The sequence below is a fragment of the Vombatus ursinus genome, unplaced genomic scaffold, assembly GCF_900497805.2.
Source record: "Vombatus ursinus unplaced genomic scaffold, bare-nosed wombat genome assembly UNPS02014768.1, whole genome shotgun sequence".
Lineage (NCBI taxonomy): Eukaryota > Metazoa > Chordata > Mammalia > Diprotodontia > Vombatidae > Vombatus > Vombatus ursinus.
In genome coordinates, this window is record NW_020954546.1 from 27,467,822 (window position 1) to 27,494,284 (window position 26,463).

The window sequence follows — 26,463 nt, forward strand, 5'->3', positions numbered from 1 at the left end:
CCCAGGGCCCATTTCCAAGACCGTGAACAAAGCCTTGTTTGCTTTTCCCACCCTTCCTCGCCCCCTTGACATTTCTTTTCTAGCTGCTTTCCCAATGCCGGAGTCTCCTCCCATCCACTCCAGGAGACCCTTGGGGAAAGGTCTCCTCTCTTCTCCTGGACCACAGAAGGGAGCTGAGGGAAGGGCTCGAAATCAGAGACAGCAGGAGCAAGGTGGGAAATCAGCCTGGTGCTGGAATGCTCTCCCTTCAGCCTCTGAGACGCCCTGGCTTACACACACACACACACACACACACACACACACCCCTCACTGCTAATGCCTCCTCCCCCAAATGACCTTGAATTATCTTTTCCCATGCCTCGCACCTACTTAGAGATATATGGAACATAAACGCCAGAAGGCGGAGGCTGTTTCACTGAATGTGCCCAGCACCCAGTCAGTGTTCACAAATGCTTGTTGGCCACCTAACATACAGTCAGGAAAGAAGCAGGTCATGGGCAGGGGACCTTCTGAGCGCTATCATTCACCCCAGAACATCGTGACCCAGTTCCTTTAAACCCTGTAGATTGAAGTCTGTGTTTATGGCTCTTATCTTAGGACTTAGGGATCTTATTGGTCAGGGAAGACGGCAGTGGTCACCTATTTCAGCGCAGATTTAAACTTTGTACAAGTTTGGAAGCAGAGGCATGCTGCGGAGCTAAGCTGACTCAGGGTGACCATTTTTACCCTGGGAATCACCAAACACTAAAAATCTGGGCTTGATCTGTCATTTTGTTGATTGTCAGACTTAAGAAAGATGGGGAAAATATTAAGAGTGCATATTCAATGTTAAAATGTGTCCCGAGTACAGGTTTTCACCCCCCACCCCCACCTTGGAGAGCTCGTTGTTAAACATACATCAGCACGCTCTTCGGTGGGATTAATCAGAGGTTCGTAGACTTTGAGCTCAGGGGAACCTCAGAGGGCAACTAGTTCAGCACTTTTATTTTACAGAGAAGGAAACTGAGGCTCATGGAGAGATGGGGACTTGCACAAGGTCTCACAGGCTCATAGACTTAGAGCTGACGGGAACCTCAAAGGCCCTCATTTTACAGATGAGGAAACTGAGCTCTGGGAAGGGAAGTGACTACTCAGGGTCATACATGTAACAACTAGCAAAGCGAGGATGTGAGCCCGGGTCTTGTAATGCCCAAACCATTGTTTCATGCTGTTCCTTGATTTGTATGTGGAGGGGGTGGCATGCCATAAAAATAATGATGATAATTGACATTCATGAAGAGCCCAGTGAAAGTCTGCAAAATATTCTGCTCGCTGGAGTTTCCGAACAACCAGAGGAGATGGGCACTATTATCACCCTAGGCAGCTGGCTGGTGCAGTGGATAGCGAGTAGGAAGACCTGAGTTCAAATCCTGCCTTGAGACTGGCTGGCTGGCTGTGTGACCCCGGATAAGTCACTTAGCCTCTGTCGGCCTCAGCTTCCTCATCTGTAAAATGGGGATAATAACAGCACCTACCTCCAAAGGTCACTGCAAGCATCAGATAATAATTGTAAAGCGTCTGGCACAGTGCCGGGCACGGAGTACACGCTGTATAAATGAGCTATTATTATTTTACAAAGGAGGAAATTGAGATATGGAGAAATGAACGGCCTGCCCAAGGTCACGCAGCTTGTAAATATCAGAGACAGGATTTAAACCCAGACTTTCTGACTCCAAGTCCAGAGTTATCCACTACATCATGAAGAGAGAGGAAAATGGAAATTTTAGGAATTTTCTTATTTTTTTTTTTAAATGCTGGCTGTATTCTTACTGGGCCATCAATCAATGAACATTCTTTTTTTTTGGCTGGGGATACAACCACACCCCTTGCTCTGCCCCGACACCAACCTATATTAGGTCTTTATGAGTCTGCAGGCACTCAGCTCAGAAACATCAAAAGAGATTAAGCCTAAGCCGGCTTCTTCACCAAATAATTATGCTTGACTCATTCAGAGAGAGGCAGCTCGTCCTGCTCTGGGCCAAGACTAGCTCTACAGCCATGAGCAAGTGGCAGCTCTTGGTGCCCTGGGAGATTCTCTGAAAACACAAGGGACAGAATGATGGCATCTATCGACGGAATTTCCAGACAGGGAGTACTTTTAATTGAAGAAATCTTACAGCTGGTCTCTTCTCCGCCTCCAAATTGTTTATATAGACATAGAGTAGAAGGGGAGGGGAAGAAAAGGGGGAAGAAGAAAAGAAAAAGAAACAGAGGGGAGGCAAGAGAGGGGGAGAGGAGAGGAGAAAAGAGAAGGGGAAGAAGGGATAGGAAGAAGGGGGAAATGGGAGGAGAGAGGGGATAGGGAAGAAGAGTCAGGAGACCCGGACAGTAATCCCCTCTTGGCTAGCAACTCCCTATGTGACTGTGAGAAATCCTCTCGCCCTCTCTGGACATTGGTTTCATCCTCTATAAAAACAAGGGATTCAGGCTGGATCAGGGGTTCAGAACCCGGAGTCTGTGAGTGTGTGTTTGTAAATATTTTGATAACTCTATTTCCATAGAATTGGCTTCGTTTGCCCTGGTTCAAATCCAGCTTCAGATATTTCCTAGAGCCGTGTGATCCTGGGCAAGGCCCTCAACCTCTCCTTGCCTCAGTTTCCTCAACAGTAAAATGGGAATGACAAGAGCACCTCCCTCCCAAGGTTGTTGTGACTATTTAATGAGATCCTATCTGTAGAGTGCTTAGCATGGTGTCTGGCTTACAACAGGCTCTTAGTAAAGACTCGTCCCCTTCCCTTCCCCTTCCCCGAATATTTTGTTTTATTCATTGCTCTGAGAAGGGGTCCATAGGGGTCACCAAAATGGGACCAAAAGGGTCCGGGACACAAAGAGCATCCCCTGATTTTACTCATCACCATCATTTTTATAGATCATGGGCAAAGGGGGTTAAAGTGTTGAAAGACACTTGGATAGAGAACCTCAATCAATCAGCTATGGGCTGGGTGCTGTAAATACAAAGACAAAAATGAAACAGAGGTCACCGCCTGCCCCCAAGGGGCTTACCATCTATTTCATCGAGGGGAGGCGAGAGCTGGAAAAGCCATGTTCCCTAGGAAAGGTGGCCGTCCACTTACCTTGATGATCTCCTGAGCGATCTGCCTGGTTTTGTTGATGTCCAGACTCGTCTTGGGGTCCCTCACGAAGGAGTGAAGCGTCCGCCCTTTACAGAAACTGTAGGAGAGCGAAGGGGAGATGGGAGAGAGAGAGAGAAAGACCTCGTGAGCAGCTGCCCTCTACACAAGGAGAGGGCTGGCCCTGAGGGGATCTCAGGCCTCTTCCAGGCCTTCCCTATCCCCTCTCTCCTCCCATTTCCCCCTTCTTCCTATCCCTTCTTCTGGGTGGTGGGCAGAGTGATCTGGTGCAAAGAGAACTGGTTCTGGTGTGAGAGGGCCTGGGTTCGAATACCATCTGATCCCTCCCCATTTACTAGCCCTGCCACCTTAGGCAAGTCCCCCAACCTCCCCGTGACTTAGTTTCCTCATCTGTAAAGCAGGAATGAATGAGGTACAGTGAGAAGATCATTAAAATTAAAAGTTGAAATCCCACCTTTGATGATTACTACCTGGGTGACCTTAGGTAGGGAACTTTACATCCTCGGGCCTCAGTTTTGTCATCTGTAAAATGAGTCGGTTGGATGAGATGACCCTTGAGGTCTCCTCCAACTCTGGATTGAGAATTCTGTGGTCTATAATAACAGCTCACATGTAGGCGGCGCTTTAAGGTTTGCAAAGCCTAGGAGGCGGGAGTTATTATTATCCCCATTTTACAGATAAGGAAACTGAGACCGACAGAAGTGAAGCGACTTGTTGAGGGTCACCCACATGGTTTCTGGGAGACAGTGTAAAGTCAGAAAGTTTGAGCTCAGGTCTTCCGGATTCTAGGGGATTTGTTCTGTGAAGTTTGGAGTCAGTCAAAGAGCCACACTTGAGGACCTAGAGGGCCACATGTGGCCTCGAGGCCGCAGGTTCCCCACCCCTGTTCTAGGGTCTCTGATAGCTATCTATTCTCTATTACCTTAAATACCTTAAATTTCCTGTAAATTAAAAAAAAGTTAGTATCCCTCCCACCAGCAGCAAGGTGGCGCCATAGTGCACAGAGAGCAGGGCCTGGCATTAGGAAGGCCAAATGTAGCCTCAGACCCAAGTGACTTAACCCTGTTTGCCTCAGTTTCCTCATCTGCAAAATGAGCTGGAAAAGGAAATGGCAAACCACTCCGGTATCTGCCAAGAAAACCCCCAAATGGGGTCATGGAGAGCTGGACGCAACTGCCATGGCTGAACCCGAGGGCATAAAGTAACATCCACTCATGCCCCTGAAGCAGTTAGGTGGCACAGCGAACAGAAGGCTGGCTCTGGACTCAGGAAGACCCAAGTTCAAATCCTGCCTCAGACACCTACTGGCCGGGTGACGCCAGACAAGTCACTTAAGCTCCCACCCTCAGTTTCCCCATCTGTAAAATGGGGATAATGAATAGCACCTGCTTCACAGGGCTGTAGTAAAGATGAAATGAGATGATGCAAACCTTTAAACACCATATGTGTTCATTGTTAATGTTGTTATTATGAAACCTTTCCTGGTTCCCCCACTACAGGGCCGGCCTCCTCCACTTACCTTCTATTTCCTTTCTATCTCTTTTGGACAGATCTCAATGTCTATGTGGTGCTCCCCGCCCCAGTAAGCCTCCTGAAGCCAGGGACTGTCTCTTTTGTTCCCCTAGGTTCCAGAAGAGTGCTGGGCACACAGTAAGTGCTTAATAAATGCTTGTTGCTCAGTTGATCTGCGGCTTCATTCTCTCCATCCACACAGATAACAATCTTCCCTGAGACTCAGATGGGCTTTAAGTATTTCTGTGGCTCAAAAAGTCCATCCATCTTTGGCCAGCCTGATGATAACAGTCTCTCTGCTGGTCCTTGGACAACAGACACGCTCAAAGCCTTTCCAGCGTGGGAAAACCTTCTTATATTCCACTGAAATAGCCTAAAAAGGCTCCCCTTTACCTTCACTAAGGAAAGACTACAGATGTGGGCGATACACTTTTATTTTTAAAAATAAGCTTCTAAATAAAAAAGCTTACATAAAAAAAAAAAGACCTGTGCACTGGGCAGGGGAGTTTTGAATTTCAAAGATGTCAATGCAGAAATTTCAGGGATTTCATTTGCAAGACGATATAATAAAATAAAACAAATTTATTAAACTGAGACTATATGTAGATCTCTGTACTAACTGCTGGATGAGAAACAATGTTTTAATTAGCCATGGTTCCTAGGGCAGCCTCGAAAAGGGATGGGACAACAGCACAGATATAATACACAATATTCCATAAGTTTGCCAGAACTTTAATAAGTTCTTATCAATGTTTCAATATGCTTTAATAAGAACTACAATAAGTTCATACAGAGCTTTCTGAGGTCTGAGGGCCAAGGCTCATGCCAACCAGGGGAATTCCTAAGTTAAGGAGGACTTTTAGCAGAGACTTCTAGGAAAAAGTTTTAAAACAAACACCATTCAGAAAGATTATGTTTTAAAAAATTTTCAGTGAAATGTGATTCTTTTTGGAATCTTGCTACATGAAAGAAGGGGAAAGGAATATGCATTTATTAAATGCCTACTATGTGCCAGGCACTGTGCTAAGGACTTTTTCTAAATATTATCTCTTTTGCTCCTCACAGTAACTCTGGGAGGTAGGCGATATTATCCCCATTTTACAGTTGAGAGAACTGAGGCAGGAAGAAGTTAAGTGACTTGCCCAGGGTCACACAGTTAGTAAGCAAGGCGAGATCTGAACTCAGGTCTTCCTGACTCCTTGCCCAGTGCTCTATCCACCATGCCACCTAGCTGCCTCCAAGAGCTACAATGTCAAAATGTGGACACTGTGACATTGAGAAGACACTTAGGGCCTAAAGAAGAAACATGAGAATGCACTTCCTTCCCATCTTTGCAAAGGTGGGGGTCTATGGGTATGGAACACAGCACATGCTATTGAAATTAGATGACATGTTGGATAATTTTGCTAAACTTTTTTTAAAAACCCTTTGTTCTTTCTTTCTTTCTTTTTAATTTGCTTTTTGGTGAGGCAATCGGGGTTAAGTGACTTGCCCAGTGTCACACAGCTACTAAGTGTCAAGTGTCTGAAGACAGATTTGAACTCAGGTCCTCTTGATTCCAAAGGCCGGACCTCTATCTACTGTGCCAGCTAGCTGCCCCTTTTAAAACCCTTTGTTAACGAGATGACTCTCTAGATGAGGAGGGGGAGAAAGCTATACTGGGAAATGAAGGTGAAATAGAAACAAGATGCTAGTAAAATTAATTTTCTCTCTCTTTTTTTTTTTTGGCTGGGCAATGTGGTTAAGTGACTTGCCCAGGGTCACACAGCTAGTAAGTGTTATGTGTCTGAGGTCGGATTTGAACTCAGGTCCTCCTGACTCCAGGGCCGGTGCTCTATCCACTATGCCATCTAGCTGCCCTGTAAAATTAATTTTTCAAAAGAAAGTGGGCCTGGGGCCAGAGAGGGCCCTCCACTTACCTGGTGATGATGGCCAGGTGCGGGGGATTCATACAAGCCCCCATGAAGAGCACAACGTTCTCATGCCGCGTCTGCCTGTAATTCATCACCTCCTTCTTAAACAGCTTGAGATGGTCCTGGTTGTTGCCGTCGATCTCCAGTAGGCGGATGGCCACCTCCCCGTGCCACCGGCCCCGGTGGACCTTCCCCCACCGCCCCTGCCCGATGGGCTCGCCCAGCTCCACCTGCTCAAAGGGAATGTCCCACTCCTGCAGGTAGACGCTGGTCTTGCTGGCTTTTCGAGAGATCATCCCTTTCCACGGCTTCCGGGAGCTGGGGAGGTCGTCCAGCTCGTCCTCGTCGTCCTCTAGCTCCGACTTACTTGCTTCTTGTTCTTCCACCTACAGTGGAAAAAGAAGAAGAAGAAGAAGAAGAAGAAGCCATGAACCTGGTGAGAGGCCATGCGATCCCACGAGGGAGCCACTGGACCTGGACCCAGGGACCTTGTGTAAGCCCCATCCCCACGCCGAGCCTCAGCTGGGTTGGCCCCAACATTCTACATTCCATAATGTGTCAGTGACTCATGAACACTATTGGAGAATTATACAAGTTTTTGCTAGTGGCTGCCGCAAAGAAGAAGAATGATCAAGTCAGGGTTTTTTTGGTAAATATTTTTATTATTAAAGTGTTTCCGCCCTTCAGGCCATTAGTAAATCAAAGTCTCTCTCCCTTTCACAAGCCATATCTTACATCTAGAAGCCAGGCTGTAGAAGGATGATGATGATAATGATGAGGATGACAGTCAGCATTTATACAGCACCTACTGTGTGCCTGGCACTATGCTAAACGCTTTACAATTGTTATCTCATTTCATCCTCACGACAACTCTGAAGTAGCTGCTGTTACTATCTCTGTTTTACTGATGAGGAAACTGAGGCAGGTAGAGGTTAAGTGACTTGTCCAGGGTCATGCAGCTATTAAGTGTCTGAGGTCACATTTGAACTCAGGTCTTCCTGACTCCATGCCTGGCGTTCTACCCACCAAGCCACGTAGCGACCAATGCATAGAACCTGGTTTCAAATTGGTCTTAAGGAAGCAGCTAGGTGGAGAAACAAAGGGGTCACTGGACTCAGACGCAAGGTGACCTGAATTCTAATCCTGCCTCAGATATTTATTAGCTGTATGATCTTGGACCAATCACTTTACTTCTTCCCCATCTAAAAAATGCCTCTCAGGGGCAGCTAGGTGGTGCAGTGCAGCAGAGCTCCTGCCTTGGAGTCTGGAGGACCCGAGTACAAATCTGGCCTCAGATACTTGACACTTACTAGCCGTGTGACCCTGGGCAAGTCACTTAACCCCAATTGCCTCCTCAAAAAGAAAAAAAAGATGCCCCTCAGGGTTGTTATGTGGATCAAATGAGATAATATATGTAAAAACTTTAAGGAGACTTTAAGGAGCTACATAAATGTTAGCCATCATAAGCATTAAGGATAAACATGTAAAGGGAAGCAAAATTCATGAATTTTCTAATTGTTCTTCCCTCCTGTGGACATTAGCCTGGAACCCATAGAACTAGACTCAATGAAGTTGACTTTCCCTCGCCTCTAGATACAGCTCCATTTCTCAACTTTCCCAAAGGGGCAGGAAGCTGCATTGTACCCATTACTCTGATACCGACATTAAAGCATGCATGGGGCAGGAGGGGAGCAAGTGACCTAAGGACCCCTGCTGTGCCATCTCCAAGCTCACCTCTGTTTCGTGGTCCTCGGCCACGTTGGCTTTCGGTTGGTCATTGACCCTATGGAGAGAAGGATTTATCAAAGAGAGCTAAATGCAGACATTCTGGTTTTCCTGGGGATGGAAAGCTAAACCATAGGGAAGTTTGGATTTCTGGATCTCTGCCTGCCCCCCCCCCCCCAAGCCAAAACCATGATTCCTAACGTTGGATAAACTGGCTGTGGCCAAGTTACTAAATGTTTCTGGAGAAAACACATTTTTAATCCACCTCTGTTTTTCCCAGTTCACCTCTGAATGATGGGGTGGTATTCAGGTCTATTTGGGGGGTATTTAGGGGGTTAAAAAACCCCACAGGATTAGAATGAGGGGACCAGGGTTTTAGCCTCAGCTCTGCCACTACTAATTCTGTGTGCGACATCGGGAAAGTCACTTCCCCAATACGTACTTGTTCTTCTTCCTTAAAAGGAGGAAGCTGATAAGGAGAACAGTTTATATAATAACAATAACAATGTAAAAGGAAGCAACTTCAAAAGATTTAAGAACTCTGATTAGTGCAGTGACCACTTATGATTCCAGATTCAATGATGAAGCATACCACTCCTCCTCCACAGAGAGAGGCTGATGGACTCAAGATACAGAATGTTTTGTTTGACTGTGAATTTTTGTTCCAAAGGTTGTGGGTTTTTTTTTTCTTTCTATTAAATTGGGTGTGGGGTGGGAGGGAGAGAAAATAAATACTTGTTAATTAAAAAGCAAAAAAATAAAATGAGGTAGTTAGTTGACTCCGACAGGGCCCTTTCTAGCTCTGATCTTTCATTTTCTCTCCCACATCACATGCATTGTATACCACAAAGGCCACTGAGAGAAACACCATGCTGCTCCCCAGTTGGCTGAATGAACATTAGGCCGATAAAACATTTTTGGCCACCAAAGTGCGTGACTTGTTCAAATGTCCACACTGACAAGGAAGCTGGGCTTTGATCTGCTGGTACCAACTCCACAAATACCCAGGTAGGAAAAGGAAGGTTTAACCCACAAGCATGTTACTTTGAAGAAATTTTGGGCTTATTTTTTATTAACTTGGAAAAAGGCGGGGAGGGAGAGAAAAGCAGATAGAGATTAAGAAATTCCCTGTTGGCTGGAAGGAGGGATATGAAGGTGAGTTGATGCTTACCGCGTCTCTTCAGCTGCATCAAGGACTTGGGATGCTTGCGGTGGGGTGGAAATGTCTAGATAAAACAAAAACATAACACTAAGAATGAGGTACCATGTTTCCCATTCATTTTAGGTCAAAGGGGCAAGTAGGAGTAGAGGGGAAAACTTTGTTTGAAAATAAGTTCTTAGGTAAATTGGTTTCTTTCTCCTAAACCATATACCCCAAAGGAAAGACTTTACTGACTTATTTTCAAGTTCTCCCTCCCACCCTGACATGCATTCCACTTCAATAAAAATGCATTTTTGGAGTTAACTGACCAATCAACAAACATTTATTAATCACTACACACCAAGCTAAGAGGTAGTGGATTGAGGCAGTTCTTGAAGCCAGGAAGACCTGGGTTCCAGTCTTTCTGACACATACAGGCTGTGTAACCCTGGGCAGGTCCCTCATCCATGAAAGGAGAAGTTTGGACTAGGTGTCCTCATGCTAGGACCCAACCCCACTGCTATCACTCTGACAGTGAATCTCATCCCCATGAACAGACTGCTGCCATAACAGCCCAATAGATCTTCCTGGCTCTACTCTTTCCTGGCTCCAGTCTACCTGTCACACCCCTTCTAGACGAATTTTCTTTATCTAGAGAGCTGGTCGTGTTATTCTTTTGCTCAAGACAGAATCTTTGCCTCTATCCTACTTACTCAATAGGATTTAAGAAGTCACTCTATTGAGCATGATGATGTACCCTGTAATTCCAGCTACCAGAGCCTGAAAATGGTAGATCTCTCGAGCTCAGGAGTTGAGCTGTATTGGGCTATGCTGATTGGGTCTCTGCTCTAAGCCATCACCAGTACAGTGAGCCCCTCGGAGTGGGGGGCCACCAGCTTGCCTAATGAGGGGCAACCAGTCCACTTTAAAGGTTAGAAACCGGGCAAGCCAATTAGTAGTGGGGTTGGGCCCATGAGTAGTCTAGATTTTCAGCCTGAGATAGATGGGAAGACCTCATCTTTAAAAAAAAAAAAGACATTTCTAACCCAGTCTGATTTTACCCAATTCAACAACAGCATTTAGGCAAATTTTTGTGAACTATAATATAGAAAGAATTTTGAATTTATTCAATTCATGTTTTAAAAAATGAATATTCAACTGTTATAGTGATTCTAAATGACACATGACAAATAACTCAAACTTAGAATATATACACATATATATATGAAGTCTTTAAGGTACAGAGAAGTATGCAGCATAGACAGAATACTATATAAGAACCAAGAAATCTGAATTTTATTCTTGGCTCTGTTACTAACTGGCTGCCTTACTGGGCTATATAGGATCATAGATACAGAGCTGGAAGGGACTATTGATGTCTGGTTCAACTTCTCACTTTAAAGATGAGGAACTGAGTCTCAGAGAGGAGAAGTGATTTTCCTAAGGTCACAAGGCAGAACCCAGGTCCTCTGCTTCCAAATCTAGCACTCTCCTCTGTACCAGTCATCTACCTAAATGTCTCCTCCTTTGTAAACATGGAAGAGAAGGAGGTGGAGGGAGAGGAAGACAGTATTGTCAGCTGGTTAGACCAGGGTTCTTCACTTAAAAAAAAGGGAGATGGAGACAACTCAGAGTGACTAATGGTTCATGAACGCAAGCTTGGACTTTGAGGGAACTTGGCCAATTCCTCCTACCTGAAATCGAGCCTTATCTGGCCTACTAACACGGTTTCAGAGTTGGAATGGATCTCAAAGGTCATCCAGTCCAATCTTGTCCCTCCCTATAGACCAAACAAATGGATATCTAGCCTTTGCATGAAAATAGCTAATGAGGATATTTCCAACTAAACTCCCTTCCCAGATAGCCCAGCCCACTCCTGGGTAGCTCTGTCAGAAAGTTTCTTCCTAGGATTGTAGAGCTATAGCTGGAATCATCTTGTCCAATTTCCCCCTTTTATTGATGAAGAAACTGAAGGCCAGAGAAAAGAAAAGAATTGCTCATGGTCATACACGTACTTAGATCCCTAGTTCAATTGCAATGACCCATGTCAATTGTACTGACTCTTGTCAACTACACTGACCTATGTCAAATGGACCGACTCATGTCAATTGCACTGACCCCATGTCAGTTGGACTGACCCATGTCAACTGGATTGTCAATGTCCATGGACTATGGATTATGTCACTTGTATTGTACCATGTCAATTGCACTGACCCATGTCAATTGTACCAAACCGTGTCAATTGCACTGTATTATGCCAATTGTATTGTACCATGTCAATTGCACTGTACCATGTTAAAGGTACTATACCATATCAATTGCACTGCATCATGTCAATTGGACTGACCCATGTCAACTGCACTGACCCATGTCAACTGGACCAGCCCATGTCAATTGGACATACCATGTCAATTGCATTGTACCATGTCAATTGCACCAAACCATGTCAATTGCACTGTACTATGTCAATTGTATTATACCATGTCAATCACACTATACCATGTCAAAGGTACTATACCATATCGATTGCACTGCATCATGTCAATTGTACCATATCATGTCATCTGCAATGTACCTCTATATGGACTTCAAGCTTTTTGCATTTTACTGTACCTAAATCTCTCAGTGACTCAGTTTCCTCATCCGCAAAATAAGGGTACTGGCCTAGGAAGTCCCTTAAAGCTATGAGCCTGTGATCCTAAATTTGCCTCTTTGTAACTTCCACCCAATGCTCTTTGTTCTGTTCTCTAGGGTCAAGAAGAACAAGTCAAATTCTTCTTCCACAGGCCAGTTTCTCAGTTGCTTGTTCCTCCCCAACCCCAGCTGTCTCTTCTCCATGCTGAACAACCCCAGCCCCTCCAGACAATCCTCCTATGCCATCTATCTAAGGCCCTTTGTCACACTGATTGCCCTCCTTCGAAGGCTCTCCAGCTCACAACCCTCCTTCCTAAAATGTGGATTGGTCACTGGGAATGATCTCAAAGCCCTTCTCTGCTTTGCCATGCTGAGATCTAGGAGCCGGTAACATTTCACTGATACCAGCAGGGGCCGAAAGAGCAAGTCTTACATACACTGCTCCTTAGCACCACCCAGTGTCCGGCAGCCAAAGAATTTCCTGTTTAAAGTTTTTTTCCCTGGATGCTGTAGAACGATGCCTCACAGACTAACCGCCAAGAATTTCCCCATGACATTCCACAGCGGGTATGGATTCTAAGTCCAGTCGGCTAATGTGGTGTAGTGGGGAATGTATCGAACTTGGAGTCACAATCCTCGAGTTCAAATGTTGGCTTTGCTACTTCCTCGATGATTGTGGGTAAGTTCTTAACTTCTCTGGGACTCAGTTTCCTCCTCTGTAACAGGAGGTGGTTGGGGCTTGATGAGGTTCCTTGTGAAGCTCCTTCCAGTTCTAAAGCTTTGATCCTATAATCAAAAACTGTGCTTAGCCTAATTGACCTGGAACCACTTCATGCCATTGCTCTGAAACCCTTTTTGTGATCTGGAGATGTTCCTTAAGGTGGCCAGTAGGTGGCGCTGTGCAGCAAGTCTAGGCAGGTCGATGACTGGCATCTTAAGAGATGGATTGAGTGGTGGATTAGGGTGAGAGTCAAGGACTCAGTTTCCTCACTTGTAAAGTAGGGTAGCATCTGCCCTGCAACTACAAGTAAGGAAGATGAGTGAAAAAGAGGCTCAGAAAACCATCAGCACAGAGGGGATAGGAGAAGAGGGGCGCTGCTTATCTCGTAAGCTGAGATCCCATCGTACCCCATCAAAGGGTGTGTTGGGGGGAGGATGTAGGTCAGAGGATATGATTGTGTCCTCATGAAAGTCACTTCAACTCCCTGGACACAGTTTCCTTTTCCATAATCTTGTCTTCTTCCCCAATGCCTACAAATGCGGCCCCTCCCCCCACCATCCTTAAATAAACATCCATTTGGTGCCATCATCCTATATCTCTTCTTTTCATAATTCGACTTCTGGAAAGAATGGTCCACCTTCGGTGGTGTTCTCCCCTCATTGCCCCTTCCCTTTCCAATCCCTTGCAACCTGGTCCCCAACGCCACCACTCCACTGAAATTAGGTCCTACACCTGTCTCTTACCCACTAAATCCAATGGTCTACGTGGTCTCCGGTTTTTGACACTGTCCCCACTTTGTCCCCACTGCTCTCTCCTGGTTCTCCTCTACCCTGTCAGACCACTCCCCCTAAATGACTCCTGATTCCAAGGCCAGAGAGCTATCCACTGTGCCATCTAGCTGCCCCTGAGTTCCACTTTGGACATGTTGTTTAAATGAGCAAGGAAGGCAACCAGTATCCCCTGCTACGGCATCAGCCCAAGGACAATGGACTATGGGTTCTGTTTTATTGTGAAAAGCAGTGTGTGGAAGTGGAGACTGAGGAAAATCTGGGTTCAAATCCAGCCCCTGACATATACTGGCCATGTGACCCTGGGTAAGTCATTTCGTTTCTAAGTGTCCCAGCCAATGCTTTAAGACTGTAAGTTGAGGAGTAAATGCTGATCTGTACTGCTAGAGGGAGTTCCTTATACCAATGAAATTGCAGGCCCAGTGAAACACAAAAAAATGTTGTATTATCAGGAAGAGAAAAGAAGAACCATTGGAAACCAGTTAGTCTAGCCTCCTTGTTTTATGGAGGAGGGAACTGACTTATTCAGAACAGAGTTAAGTCCAGTCCCTGGGTCATCTGACTCTCAGGCTAACTCCCCTAATACCGCCCCCATACTGGGCCCACCAAGCTCAGGTACAGCCCTCACAATCCCACCTGGTGCAATGGGAGCCCCACAGAGAGAGGCTCACCCAAGACCGGAAAGGCAGAAGTAATGGAAGTGACGAGCGGTTAGTAGAATCCATAGCCATGACTCACCTGGGAAGATAAACTGCTGTCTATGATGGATGTAGTGGGCAGCTTGAAATAAAAGAGAGCAAATCACACAGACAAACAGCAAACACAGCTGAGAGAAAAATGTCAAGAGAGACGGTCAGTGGCAGGCACATGCGTTAAGTGACCCGCACTCGGTGGGGATGCAGGTCAACTGGTTAACCGGCTTCTTATCCTCTGCCCGCTCCGCACAGGCTTCTTGGAGAAGCGGGTTAAGAGAGGAGGGGTGGACAGTCTAAGGTTAAAACAGAGCTGGTGGAGAAAGGGGGAGAAGGAGGTATGTGGAAATGGGGACAGGCCCCCAAGCTCCCAGAGCCAAAGGGTCCTGCACTATTGCCCGTGTGGGAAGAGTGGAGGATTTAGAAATAGGAGACATGGGCCTTAAATTGTGACCTCAGACCATCTGCCTCCTCCCCAACTCACCCAAATAAATGTATGAGAGATACTGGAACAGGCCACTTGTAAAGGCCTGCCCAATAAGCTCTGCATCTCCCAGGTGACTCACTGGAAACAGGGTCTGGGGCCCTGCCCCCCTTCTCACTACTCACTGGATCTCACATCACCCCCCATAATCCTTTTCTCAAAGTATGGCTCTCTGGGCCTCCATTTCCTCATGTCTAAAAGAGGGGTTAATTGCCTTCCTTCCCCAAGTTACAGGGGAGTGTAAAGGGAGGCCGTGCATGGGAAAAGCACCTTGGGAAAGTAAAAACTACCTGGAAAGCCAAGGCATGACATTCACAATCAATGATACCCTAACCAAAGAATCAAGGCTCCAGTTTGCTGATCTGCAAAATAAACTGCTATTGAGGGTTTATCTGGAGGTCTACACAACTTGTGGGGAGCGGGGTTATAAGCAACTGAGCCTTCTTTTAGGACTTTGAGTTACTCTCTCCTCACGCCAGGCTACTTACTCATCCATTCACACTTCAATGAGGATGATGAGTGATTAAGGCTTACTTATGGATCAGAGCAAACTCTCTGTACTGGGTCTGTACAAAGGGGATACAGCAGACATTAACGAAGAGAGATCCAGAGAGCTGATTTCACACTAGAGAAAGCAATCAGACGTAAGAGCAGACTTGGGGTTGGGAAAACCTGTGCATCCATGCAGCCCCTCACTTCTACCCTCGGAGCCACTAACGGCAGCCTGGGAGATCAGAAAGGTTGAAGGAGAGGCAGTATTGAGGTCCCAGAAGAGGAGGGACAGGCAGTGTTGGAACCACAGGAGAGGAGGGGACCACACAACCCAAGCCCTCCGGACCAGCTCTCAGCCTACCAAACCATCCCCGAGACTTAACACACCATCATCCTCAATGAGGGGGTGAATGGTCATTAGAAAAAGGCTGCAGCTGCTCAGAAACTGATGTGAAGAAGCAGAAGAGAGAAGCAAGCCTCGTTCATGCTGAGATCATTCAACACGACACGAGCTCACAAAGATTTACGCTTACTTCCAATTTAAGGCACACAGATTTCATGCAGCATGCGCACGGCACTGAGAAATGAGCTCAGAGGCACGCAGCCCACAGCTATTTCTAGACTCCTCCCGCTCTCATCCTCCTCCTTCCCCACCCACCCAATCCTCCGCTCTCCAGCCCCACCACCCCCCAAAACCCAGTCAGAGAGTCCGTGGCTCCTATTCTTAGTGCTCCAGAGAAGGCAGCCGACTCATCGCTCCTGAAGACAAGCCCAGGCCTCATTGACACCATGGCCAGGGCAGCTTAGACCATAACTGGGGTCAAATTCATTTAGGGAAAAGCACACTAGGTCTCCCCTATGGGTCAGATCACTCTCCTGCCTCACACTCCTTTCCACTGCCCCTCACCCATCAAATAAGTGCATGAGAGACGCTGGAACAGGCCATGAACAAAGGCTGATGAGCTCCAACTCTCCCGGAATTTTAGACTTGTTCTTAACAGGTGCCTGCCGCACCTCATCACTACTCACTGAACCTCACCTCCCTTCCCTAACCCCTTTCTGAAAATGTGGCTGTAAGGTGAGTGCCTAACATGTATAAAGTGCTTCAAGGCTGACAAAGTACTCAGCAGGCATTAGCTTGTTGGAGTGGCACGATAACCCTGTGGAAGGGACGCCGTGGGTGGTATCATCCCCGTTTTACTGAGGTTCAGAGAGGCTAAGTGACTTGCCCATTATCCCACAGCTTGTAAGTGCCAAAGCCAGGTCTCTCCTATTCCCCAAGGTCAGTGTGTTTTCTATAACACCACACTGTTTTCTAATATAAAAGTTGCTGTTATTTCATCCTTTTCAGTCGTGTCTGACTCTTCATGATCCCTTTTGGGGTTTTCTTGGCAAAGATACTGGAGTGGTTTGTTATTTCCTTCTCCAGCTCATTTGACAGATGAGGAAACTGAGATAAACAGGTTAAATGACTTGCCCAGGGTCACACAGCTAATAAGTGTTTAAGGTTGGATTTAAACTCAGGTCTTCCTGACTCCAGGCCCAGCACTCTATTTTACTATAAAGGTATAATCTTAAAATTAAAATGAATCACAATAGATTACATGTTAAGGATTTTTTCAGGACTTTACAATGCCTCTCATGGTAAATGGAGAAACATTCTAGGATGCTACAAACCCAGGGCTGGGAATTCCTCTTCTGGCATATACATTTATTGGACTGGATTTCATTAGTTGAGAAAACAAAGGCCCAGTGGGGAAACCTTCTCTACCAATGCTGATTGGCAATCACTCTGCAATTTCTAGTTCCGAGTTGCCCAGGGCCCTGAGAGGCGTCAAAGGCTGGACTCCTGACTCTGAAATCTGCTCTCGTTATCCCCTGCCAACTGCTCTCCCTGGGCATAAATGGGGCTGGAGTCAGTTGTGAGTTTCAGTCACTCTCCAAGCCTCCACTAGCCTCCTTCTGCTCCATCACCACCAACTCGGCTCCATTCCTTAGCCCAACTCGCCAACTGGCCAAGGCGGGCCACGCCTCTTGGGGGAAGAGCTGAGTGACAGAAGTTGGAGAGTTCAGGGAAACCTCATTCTCAACACCACTGGAGACACGATTAGATGCTCATGGAGCAGAGTCACCCTCCCTGATTGAACCTGAGAACTGTTACTTCTCAAGAGGAAATGCCTACCCTGTCCTGCACTCATTCTCCTGCCCTTGACTACTTATTCTGGGAGCCCAGGAGATAGTGATTAAATGACCATTCCTCAGCAGAATACACCTCCCACACATGGCGAGGGAGGTCTGCCTAGCGAAAGAAATATGGATAGAATTAAGTTCTAGCCAGTGAGGCCAGCTAGGAACAGATCTGGAAATTCAACACTGTACAACCCACTTGTTAAAGAATGAAATCTGAACTGCAGACCAAGGCCAGACAGGGGAAGACCTTGACCAACAGCAGTCACCCCGGAGACCAAGAAGAGTGAAGAGAGAAAGCTCACTGGAAACACAGGAAGTCCAGATTCCGCCACCCAGACACAACCCGCCAAGGGCCAACAGAGCTCCCTAGCATCACACCCAGAGCAGTCACCTGGAAAATTAAACCTGCTGTCCCGCTGGGCCATCGGGGAGGGATTCGGGGGTGTCGTTGCGCTGGGGGGGTTGGAGGACTGGAAGGGCGCTGGGGAGGATGGCGTGGAGGAGGTGGTGGAGGATGGGTTACTGCTGGAGTCAAGGTGGTTCACGGCCGGAGGGTGTTCCTGCAAGACAAGAGGGATTAGACCCGGACGCCCCCACCGTGGAGAGACCCAACTGTGGCCTGCTTGGTCACCCACAGATCCGCCAATCTGGAAGAGGCCGTCTGGTCCACGGCACCACAAAGCCGCCTAGATCTCTACACTTCCTCTGCTTCTAGAACCTATGAGTGACTGAAGGATGCCCACCTGGACTGAAGGGACTATACATTCAGGGAGTCCAGATAAAGAGGTGGAATTATGCAGCTGCCGCAGCAGATAACACTTCAGCCCTGGAGTCAGGAGTTCAAGTCTGGTCTCAGACACTCAACACTTACTAGCTGCGTGACCCTGGGTAAGTCACTTAACCCTGATTGCCTCACCAAAAAGAAAAAAAAAAGAGGTGGAATTATGTTGGTCTTCGATGACAAATGGAATTTGGATAAGCTCTGTGTGTGTGTGTGTGTGTGTGTGTGTGTGTGTGTGTGTGTGTGTACAGAAGGATGGAAGGGTACATCAAGAGCAAAGGCAAGAGGATGGGGAAAACTTAATGAGGAGGGGACAGAGAGGAGATGGGACTGGTTGCAGCAAATGTTCATGTTGACGAAATGGGAAAAAAAATGGGACAGTAATATGAATAGTATTAGGGCAGCTAGGTGGCACAGTGGATAGAGTACCAGGCCAGGAGTTACGAAGACCTGAGTTCAAATCCAGCTTCAGACACTTACTAGCTGTGTGACCCTAGGCAAGTCACTTAACCCCAACTGCCTTCCTACAAAGAATAGGAGGAGGAGGAGGAGGAATAATAATAGCTAGAATTTGTGTAGCACTTTAAGGTTTCAAAGCCCTTTACAGATGTGATTTCATTTGACCAATACCAGCAGTTCAGGGAGCACCAGATTGTGGCAAGTCCTGAGTGAGTGACAAAGGGGCGTGGACGGTCTGCAGGAAGCCACTGAGAATGACCACAGCCACGTTCTTTGTTCCTGGTCTTTGAGTAGGGCCAAGATGGGATAAAAAATGCCCATGCACAGAGTGGAGGGAGAAAGTGGAGGCAGGAAGCCATGGACGAGGCTGCTGGGCGCGGCCATCTTGGGTACACCCACCATCTTCCATCAGCCGCCTTTGGCCCCTACTCAGTTAACTGGGCCTCAGCATGCTGAGGTCAGGGCAGGCGCCACATGTGGTCACTACAGTCTTTTCTCCTCCATCTGTACGCGCTGACACACAAGTGCTGCGGGGAGGTAATGAGGGGACACCACCAGGCTTAATTAGTGAGGGAGTCGAGGGCACCCAAAGCCAGCAGGGTGGGATGGCAGCACAGGACATTAAAAAAGACACACATGCCACCTCCAGGGTGCAGAGAAGAGCACCTGGCCGGACACCAGCTCCCAGGGAAGAGAGGTCACAGATGCCCTCTGGCCCCTAGTGCAAGGGTCATTTCTCGGACCATGGCAGAATTAATGTATTTGAAGGACTTTCTCCATGTTAGCTGGCGTGCTAAAAACAGTGATGCATGTGTGGCTCTAGCTGACTGAATAACTTTGCTAATTTGGGTCAACTGCAAAGGAGACAAGTCTGAACTAGCAGAATTATAAACTCATGATGTATGTTACAGGTGTTAAAAAATCATGGCCCAAGAGCCAAATCTGGACCACTGTCTATTTTTGTAGGCCCATGAGCTAAGAAGATTTTTACATTTTATATAACACTTCTCACTTTAAGATTTGCAAAGTATTTCACTGATACTTCAGGGCAGTTGAGTAATGCGGTAGATTGGCTTTGGAGTCAGGAAGACCTGAATTCAAATCCTATCTCAGGCTCTTCCTAGCTGTATGACCCTGGGCAAGTCACTTAACTTCTCTTTACCTGAGTTTCCTCTTTTGTAATAGGAGGATAATAATAGCACCTACATCCCAGGATTGCTGTGAGAATAAAATGAGCTAATATTTGTAAAGCTCTCTGTAAATGTTAAAGCACTATATAAACACTAGTTATTGTTGTTGTTAGAATTATTATTTTTATTTTATGTCCTCATAATTATTATTATTATCATTATTACATCCTCTCCTTAAAGTAGGTGCTATTATCAGTCTCATTTTACAGATGAGGCTCTGAGGCTGAGGGATTTAGTGACTTGTCTAGGGTCATGAAATAGCACCTAAGGCAGGATTTGAACTCAGGTCTTCCCGACTCCACATCAAGACCTCTATTCCACCCTTCCACTAAACCCGCCTGTGTGTGTTGTCTCTCCCTTTGAGAACGGGAGGCCTTTAGAGCAGGGTTAGAGCAATCCTGTACCCACAACACTTAGCAGCACAGTGCTTGGCCCATGGCAAGATCTCAATGAATACTTTTTCAATCATCTGTTCATTCCGTCAAGGACAAGATGGGGGGCTGCGGCCAGAGAGAGATAGGCTGCATCGATGGCGTGTGAGGTCCCCTCCATCTCTGAGACCTTGTGATTTAGAGATCCTCTAAATAATATGCACTCATGTGTATTTGATCACTTGTAGGGTTTCCAAATTCTTGAAAGATTCAAATGCCCTTTTATCGTATTTAGACAATATGCTAAAATCAACCCCAACTCCTCACTGAACCATGGAAGTGACTGTGGCTTTTCAAAGATTGCACAATGTTCTACCAAGCTGGAAATTCTGATTGTTGTCATTCAGCTGTTTTCAGCCATGTCTGACTCTTCATGACCCCATCTGTGGTTTTCCTGGCAAAGATCCTGGAGCGGTTTGCCATTTCCTTCTCCAGCTCATGTTTACAGATGAAGAAACTGAGACAAACAGGGTGAAGTGACTTGCCCAGGGTCACACAACTAGTAAGTATCGGAGGCCGGATTTGAACTCAGGAAGTTGAATATCCCTGACTCCAGACCCGGCATTCTATCCACCTAGCCACCTGCTGCTGCCTATTGGGGCCTACGAATGGTCAGCATACCCACATCTGCAGACTGTCCTCATTAGGTGCAAAGACACTTATCCCTCCATGGGCCACAACACCTCTCAAGGTACAGCTACTAACGCATGAAGGGGTTAGGATGTGTGTTGTTGCAAAGCACAGTGAAGCCCACAAAATTCCAAATCCTTGGTGTACTTAAGTCTAAGTGCACACAGCAATGGCAGATAAGGCTTTGCTCACTGAAGGTTTTATTACACCTGCTTTAATGCCCAAGTAAGAATCATTTGTAATCTGGGCATTTTATGCGAATATAGTTTCACAAAGTCATTTCAGAATGGCCTGGCCACCAGTATAAAACCAAGCTGCTCTGGACCACTCTCACTGGGACCCAGAATTCTAGTTTGGAAGGGGTGGGGGCTCGGGGGGGGTATACATCCATATGCAGTATTGGGGCAGTAAGATGGCGCTCTGGCTGGGCCCTGCTCATGCTCTACACAATCAGGGCCACTCTCACTCACCTTCTTCGTCAGTGCTTTCGGGAGGGTTCCAAAATGAGGCTCTGTCGATCTGTCCACCGGATTGTTGATGTCTGAAGGCACAGATTCTGTCCTCCGTAGTTTAGATACTGGGAAGAAAAATTGGGGTGGGCCAGAGTCTCAGTAAAAAGACTTAACCTAGCCTGGCAAAGTGGATGAGACAAAAACCAAGAGACTCACGTGGTAGGAATGAGATTCTACAAAGAGGGACTTCTTTTGTGCATTTGTTGTGGCACTTTAACCTGCAGAGGAAAGATAGCCAAGAGTGGGTCAGGGACTCATTTGTTTTGGGTTTTATTTTTAATTTTTTTTCATTCTGAACTTATATAGCAAATAACACAAGCATTTCCATATACACAGAACTGAAGGGGAAAAAAAAGATTGTACGTGAGACTGCAAGTCTCCATTATGTATAATTTTTTTTTCTTTTTGAATGTAAGCTCATTTCAACACTGAACTTTCAAAGCTGTCCCAGTTGTCCACGATTCTTTCTGTTCTTTTCTGTTCTGCTCAGTGCATTTAAAAAAAATGCTTCAATGGCTTCTTTTTCTTCCTCCTCCCCTCATTCCCTTTTTCTCTTCTCTTCCTTCCTTCTTTCTTCCTCCCTTCTTCCCTCTCTTTTTTCTCTCCCTTCCTTCCTTTCTTCCTCCCTTCTTTTTTCACTCTTCTCTTCCTTCCTTCTTTTTTCTCCCTTCTCTTCCTTCCTCCCTTCCTTATTTTTCCTTCCTTCTCTTCCTTCCTTCCTCCCTCTCTTTTTTCTTTCTCTCCCTTCCTTCCCTTCTTTCTTCCTCTCTTCCTTCTTTCTTTTTTCCTCCCTTCTCTTCCTTCCTCACTTTTTTTCTTTCTCTCCCTTCTTTTCTTTCTCCCTCCCTCTTCCTCTCTTGAAGATACAAAGAAGAAAAAAATTCTAAGGGCTCTTCCAGTGCACCAGTCTTCATGAGACTCTGAGGGTCACATGGGGATGTCCGAAACATTTAGTAGGGCGATAGGCAGTCCTGCCAATGACTCAGCTAGGACTAGAGAGCAGTTTCTTAGGCTTTTCTCCCCTATGCATGGACCCCCAAATGTCAATGTTCCCAAGTGGTGAGCTTCCTGTTTTCCTTTCCCTTACTCCTGTGCTTTCCTTAAAGGCTAGCCATCCCTTCCCTTTCCCACTCTCCCTGCCCCACTCTCTCAGACCCCACTTTTGAGCCAAATTAGAACTAATAAAACAGACAAATTAGAGGATAAGTATACTGCAAAGTGATCTGAGGGGTTCCTTTAAACTGGGGCGGGAGGAGGCACTAATGGGATAAATCAGAGACTAGCTGTACTGCAGCAGGACTCAGGAGGTAAATGGGCCTCGAGGGTATCCAAGGACTTATTAAGTATTTGAAAGACAGCCTAGGTGTGGTGAGGAGGAAAAACTGATGGAAAACGTAAAGGGGAAGTAACTAGGAGCCACCGACAATTAAGTATCAATTCAGAAAGCACAAAGAATCGCAGAAAGTGTAATGGAAATCACAGAGAAAAAAAATTAGAATTAAAGGAGACCTCAGAGGCCAGCTGGTCCAAACCCCTCGTTTGCAGACAGGGAAACTGAGGCCCAGAGAGGTTAAATGACTTGCCCAGGGTCACACAGGGAACAGACAGCAGAGGTAGGATTTTAAACCAGGTCTTCTTATTCCAATTTTATTAATAGATAATTTTCAGGGACACATGGTTCTTAATAATAATAGCTATCAATTATTAGTTCTTAATAATAGCTATTAATTATTAGTTCTTAATAATAGCTATTAATTATTAGTTCTTAATAATAGCTATTGATAATAGTAGTTATTAATAATAATACCTAACTTTTCTGAAATACTTATTGTTATCAGGGATGGGGCCCAGACCTATGATTTCACTAGTTTAGGGAACACCTGAGTAAGGAAATTCCTTCCAGCAATGCAGGTCAACGTCTTCTCTGCAAATGATAAGTCTTAGAGTAGCCTAGAGATCTAAGAAGGTAAGTGACTTGCCCAGGGTCATAGAGCCATTTCAGCAGGGGGGCTTGACCCCAGTCTTCCTGGCTTTTAGGCCAAATCTAGCTGCTATGTGGGACAGCTAGATGGCGCCATAGTGCACAGAGTGATGGGCCTGGAGTTAGAAGACTCATCTTCCTGAGTTCAAATCCAGCCTCAGACACTTACTAGCTGGGTGACCCTGGGCAAGTCACTTCACCCTGTTTGCCTCAGTTTCCTCATCTGTAAAATGAGCTGGTGAAGAAAATGGCAAACCACTCCAAGAAAACTCTGCCAAGAAAGCCCCAAATGGGGTCAGGAAGAGTCAGACAGGACTGAAACAACTGAACAACGACAATAATAAATCTGCTATGCCACACTGCCTCTCAGTATTATTGTTTATAACATTGATGAGATAGTTTTTCTTATTAAGGGAGAAGAGGAAGAGGAAGGAGAGGGGCATAATGAGAATAATAGATTAAGTCTTCCCCTCTGACCCACCTGCCCCCATCCCACACACCCTGGGGCCAATTCTGACCCTAGCCCCATCCCGTCCTCACCTGCAGTGTTTACACTTCACTCCAAACATCATGCTTTTCTGGCACACGTGACAAATTTGGGACAGCCAGGACTTCGTTGAGAACCTGAACAAGATGAAATAACACACAGTCCCCCCACCACGTGATGAGAGCAGAGCAAGGAAGCCCCGTCCTCCCCCGCTCTAGTAAGCCAAGCCAAACCCCAGGAAGGGAGATGAGGAGAGGCCTGGGGAACACAATGAACAATGAATGACCCGAGGAGAGGAAGTTCCCAGGCTGTTTCCAAAGAGGAAAGGCAAATGGGGGTGAAGCTGCAGTGGGGCCCTGGTTCCTAGATAATTATTTGGCCCATAGATTCAAGAGCAGGAGTTAGAATCCCAGAAATGTCAGGGCAAAGAAAGGCCTTAAGGATCAGAGAATCCAATTCTCTTCTTATACAGAGGGGGAGACTGAGGGTCAGAGAGGAGACATAGTTTGCTCAATAGAACGGAGATTTCCTCTCCTCCAGTCCAGTGTTCTCTATCTCTGTTTCTCCTGCCTGGGACCCAGGATAGCAAACAAACAAACAAAAATCCCTGCTGGGAATCTCGTCTGGTCTAACCTAAACAAAGATTCAGAAGCCGAGAAGCTGGACAGAGGGAGACTGAGGGAATAGGATTTTCCCCATGGGGAGTCACTAAGCACTCTGAGATCCCTCATGAACTGACCCCCCCCCATGTGTCCAACACCCCGCAGGAAGAAGGCTTGGATGGCCACAGTCCACTTTTCTCAGAACGTGCTCCACTGCGGCTGGGCTTACCTGTGGGTCACCGAGAGGCCGATGTCTCTTCGTACCGTCTGTGGGGATCCGCGGGGGAGATCTGATGGCAAAGAATGGGGTTTGGGCAAAGTGAGGGGTGCCTTCCTCTCTCTGGGTGCATCACATGCCAGAAACCAACCTAAGACTGGGAAGGGAGGTGGGAAGAAAAGGAAAACCAGCCGTCCTCTCTTCTTTCTAGGAGGGTCTCCAGCTAAGCTTCTAGATTCCTCCTGGTGAAATCACATCTAAGCTGCTTCCAACTCCCCCGCCCCTCCCTTGTTCTCCTTTACTGGAGCTGCCATGACATCATGGGTCATGAGATACTGTGAATTCAATCATCATTGAGATGCCATAAATCTTAACGTGGAAAGTTTCAAAGCCAAAAGGAATCACAGATTTCAAGTTAGGGTTGTATGCATGACACAGTCACGTATTTAGGATCACAGACTTAGACCTGGAAGAGACTTCAGAAGCCAACTCGCCCATTTTACAGATGAGGAAACTGAGGCCCAGAGAGGCAAAGTGACCAAGCTCACACAGGAAGTAAATGGCAGAACTGGGATCCGAATCCCAGGTTAAAGCTTCAAAGAAAGATAGATTTAGAGCCGGAAGGGACTATAGAGACCCTCATTTTACAGATGAGAAAACCAAAGGGCAGTGACTTACCCAAGGTCCAACAGGGAGTAGGTGACAAAGGTATGATATGAACCTAGGCGTTCTGAGTTCAAATCCAATAGTCTTTCTACCTTAGGAGGGACAGGGCATGTCACTCTAGCTAGTTAGCTCCAAACCACATTTCCAGCCATCCACTCTGGCCATTTTCTTGCCATCCGCCCCTACTACCTGCATGTAGACCCTGTCTCCCCCCTCCCCTCTTCTTTGCTTGGATATTGCCATTAAATCAATCCTGTCATTGCTTCTGGAAAGAGCAAGGTGATTCCTATTGGGATCCACTCCCCAACCCCATGACTTTCCAAAACAAAACACACTTTCCTGGCTACCACTCCCCTATTTGTACTGTCTCCTATTAAAAATGTAAACTCCTTAAGGTCAGGGAATATCTTGCTTTTGTATTTTCATCTTCTGTGTTTATCAGAGTGCCTGGCATACATAGGAAACCCTTAACGATTTTCTTTCATTCATGGTGATGAGATCCCACCATCACAAATTTAGAGCAGGATGTGGCCACAGTCCAACCTCCTCAATTTACAAATGCGGAAACTGAGATTCAGAGGTTAAGTGACTCACCCAGGATCACACAGATAGGAAGAGTCTAAGGTAGGATTCAAACTCAAGTCTTCCTCACTCTAAGGCCAGCACAGAGCTATCTAGCCATCTCTAACCCCAAATCCTGGGTCCCTTCCTCCATACCAAGGTGCCTCTTCACACGATTCCTTCCTGAGGATGCTTCCTGGGGAACGTGCAATGGTGGGAAATGGCCACTTATTCTTAAGCCAGTTTAGAAGGGATTTGGAGTTGGACCTGCTCAGAGAAGGGGAGCTCTCTCACTGAGCCCCGTAGACCGGCAAATACTACTTTTCATTGCGTATCAGCTCTGTAGTACAACACTGGAGAAGCCCACAGCTGATTCAGGCATGAACCCCCAACACCAGCAGTAGAAAGGGCGCCTACAAAGGGAGGGTTCATCAGGGCACAGAGATGCCATACAAAGCCAGATGGTGAAAGAATCAGTTTGTTCAGCCCATCCAGGGCTTAGCACAGTACTCAGTAAGTACAC

At 46.4% G+C, this 26,463-nt stretch overlaps 1 protein-coding gene across 1 annotated transcript in view; it reads right to left on the minus strand.

Moving 5' to 3' along the window:
* The window catches only part of KSR1 (kinase suppressor of ras 1), a 212,182-nt gene that overhangs the window by 18,702 nt on the left and 167,017 nt on the right, over positions 1-26,463 (minus strand). The window contains 10 exon segments of the mRNA XM_027861549.1: positions 3,114-3,210; positions 6,563-6,942; positions 8,291-8,339; positions 9,453-9,507; positions 14,304-14,345; positions 17,815-17,983; positions 21,385-21,491; positions 21,583-21,644; positions 23,948-24,031; positions 24,726-24,786. Coding sequence (XP_027717350.1) covers positions 3,114-3,210; positions 6,563-6,942; positions 8,291-8,339; positions 9,453-9,507; positions 14,304-14,345; positions 17,815-17,983; positions 21,385-21,491; positions 21,583-21,644; positions 23,948-24,031; positions 24,726-24,786 — 1,106 coding nt within the window.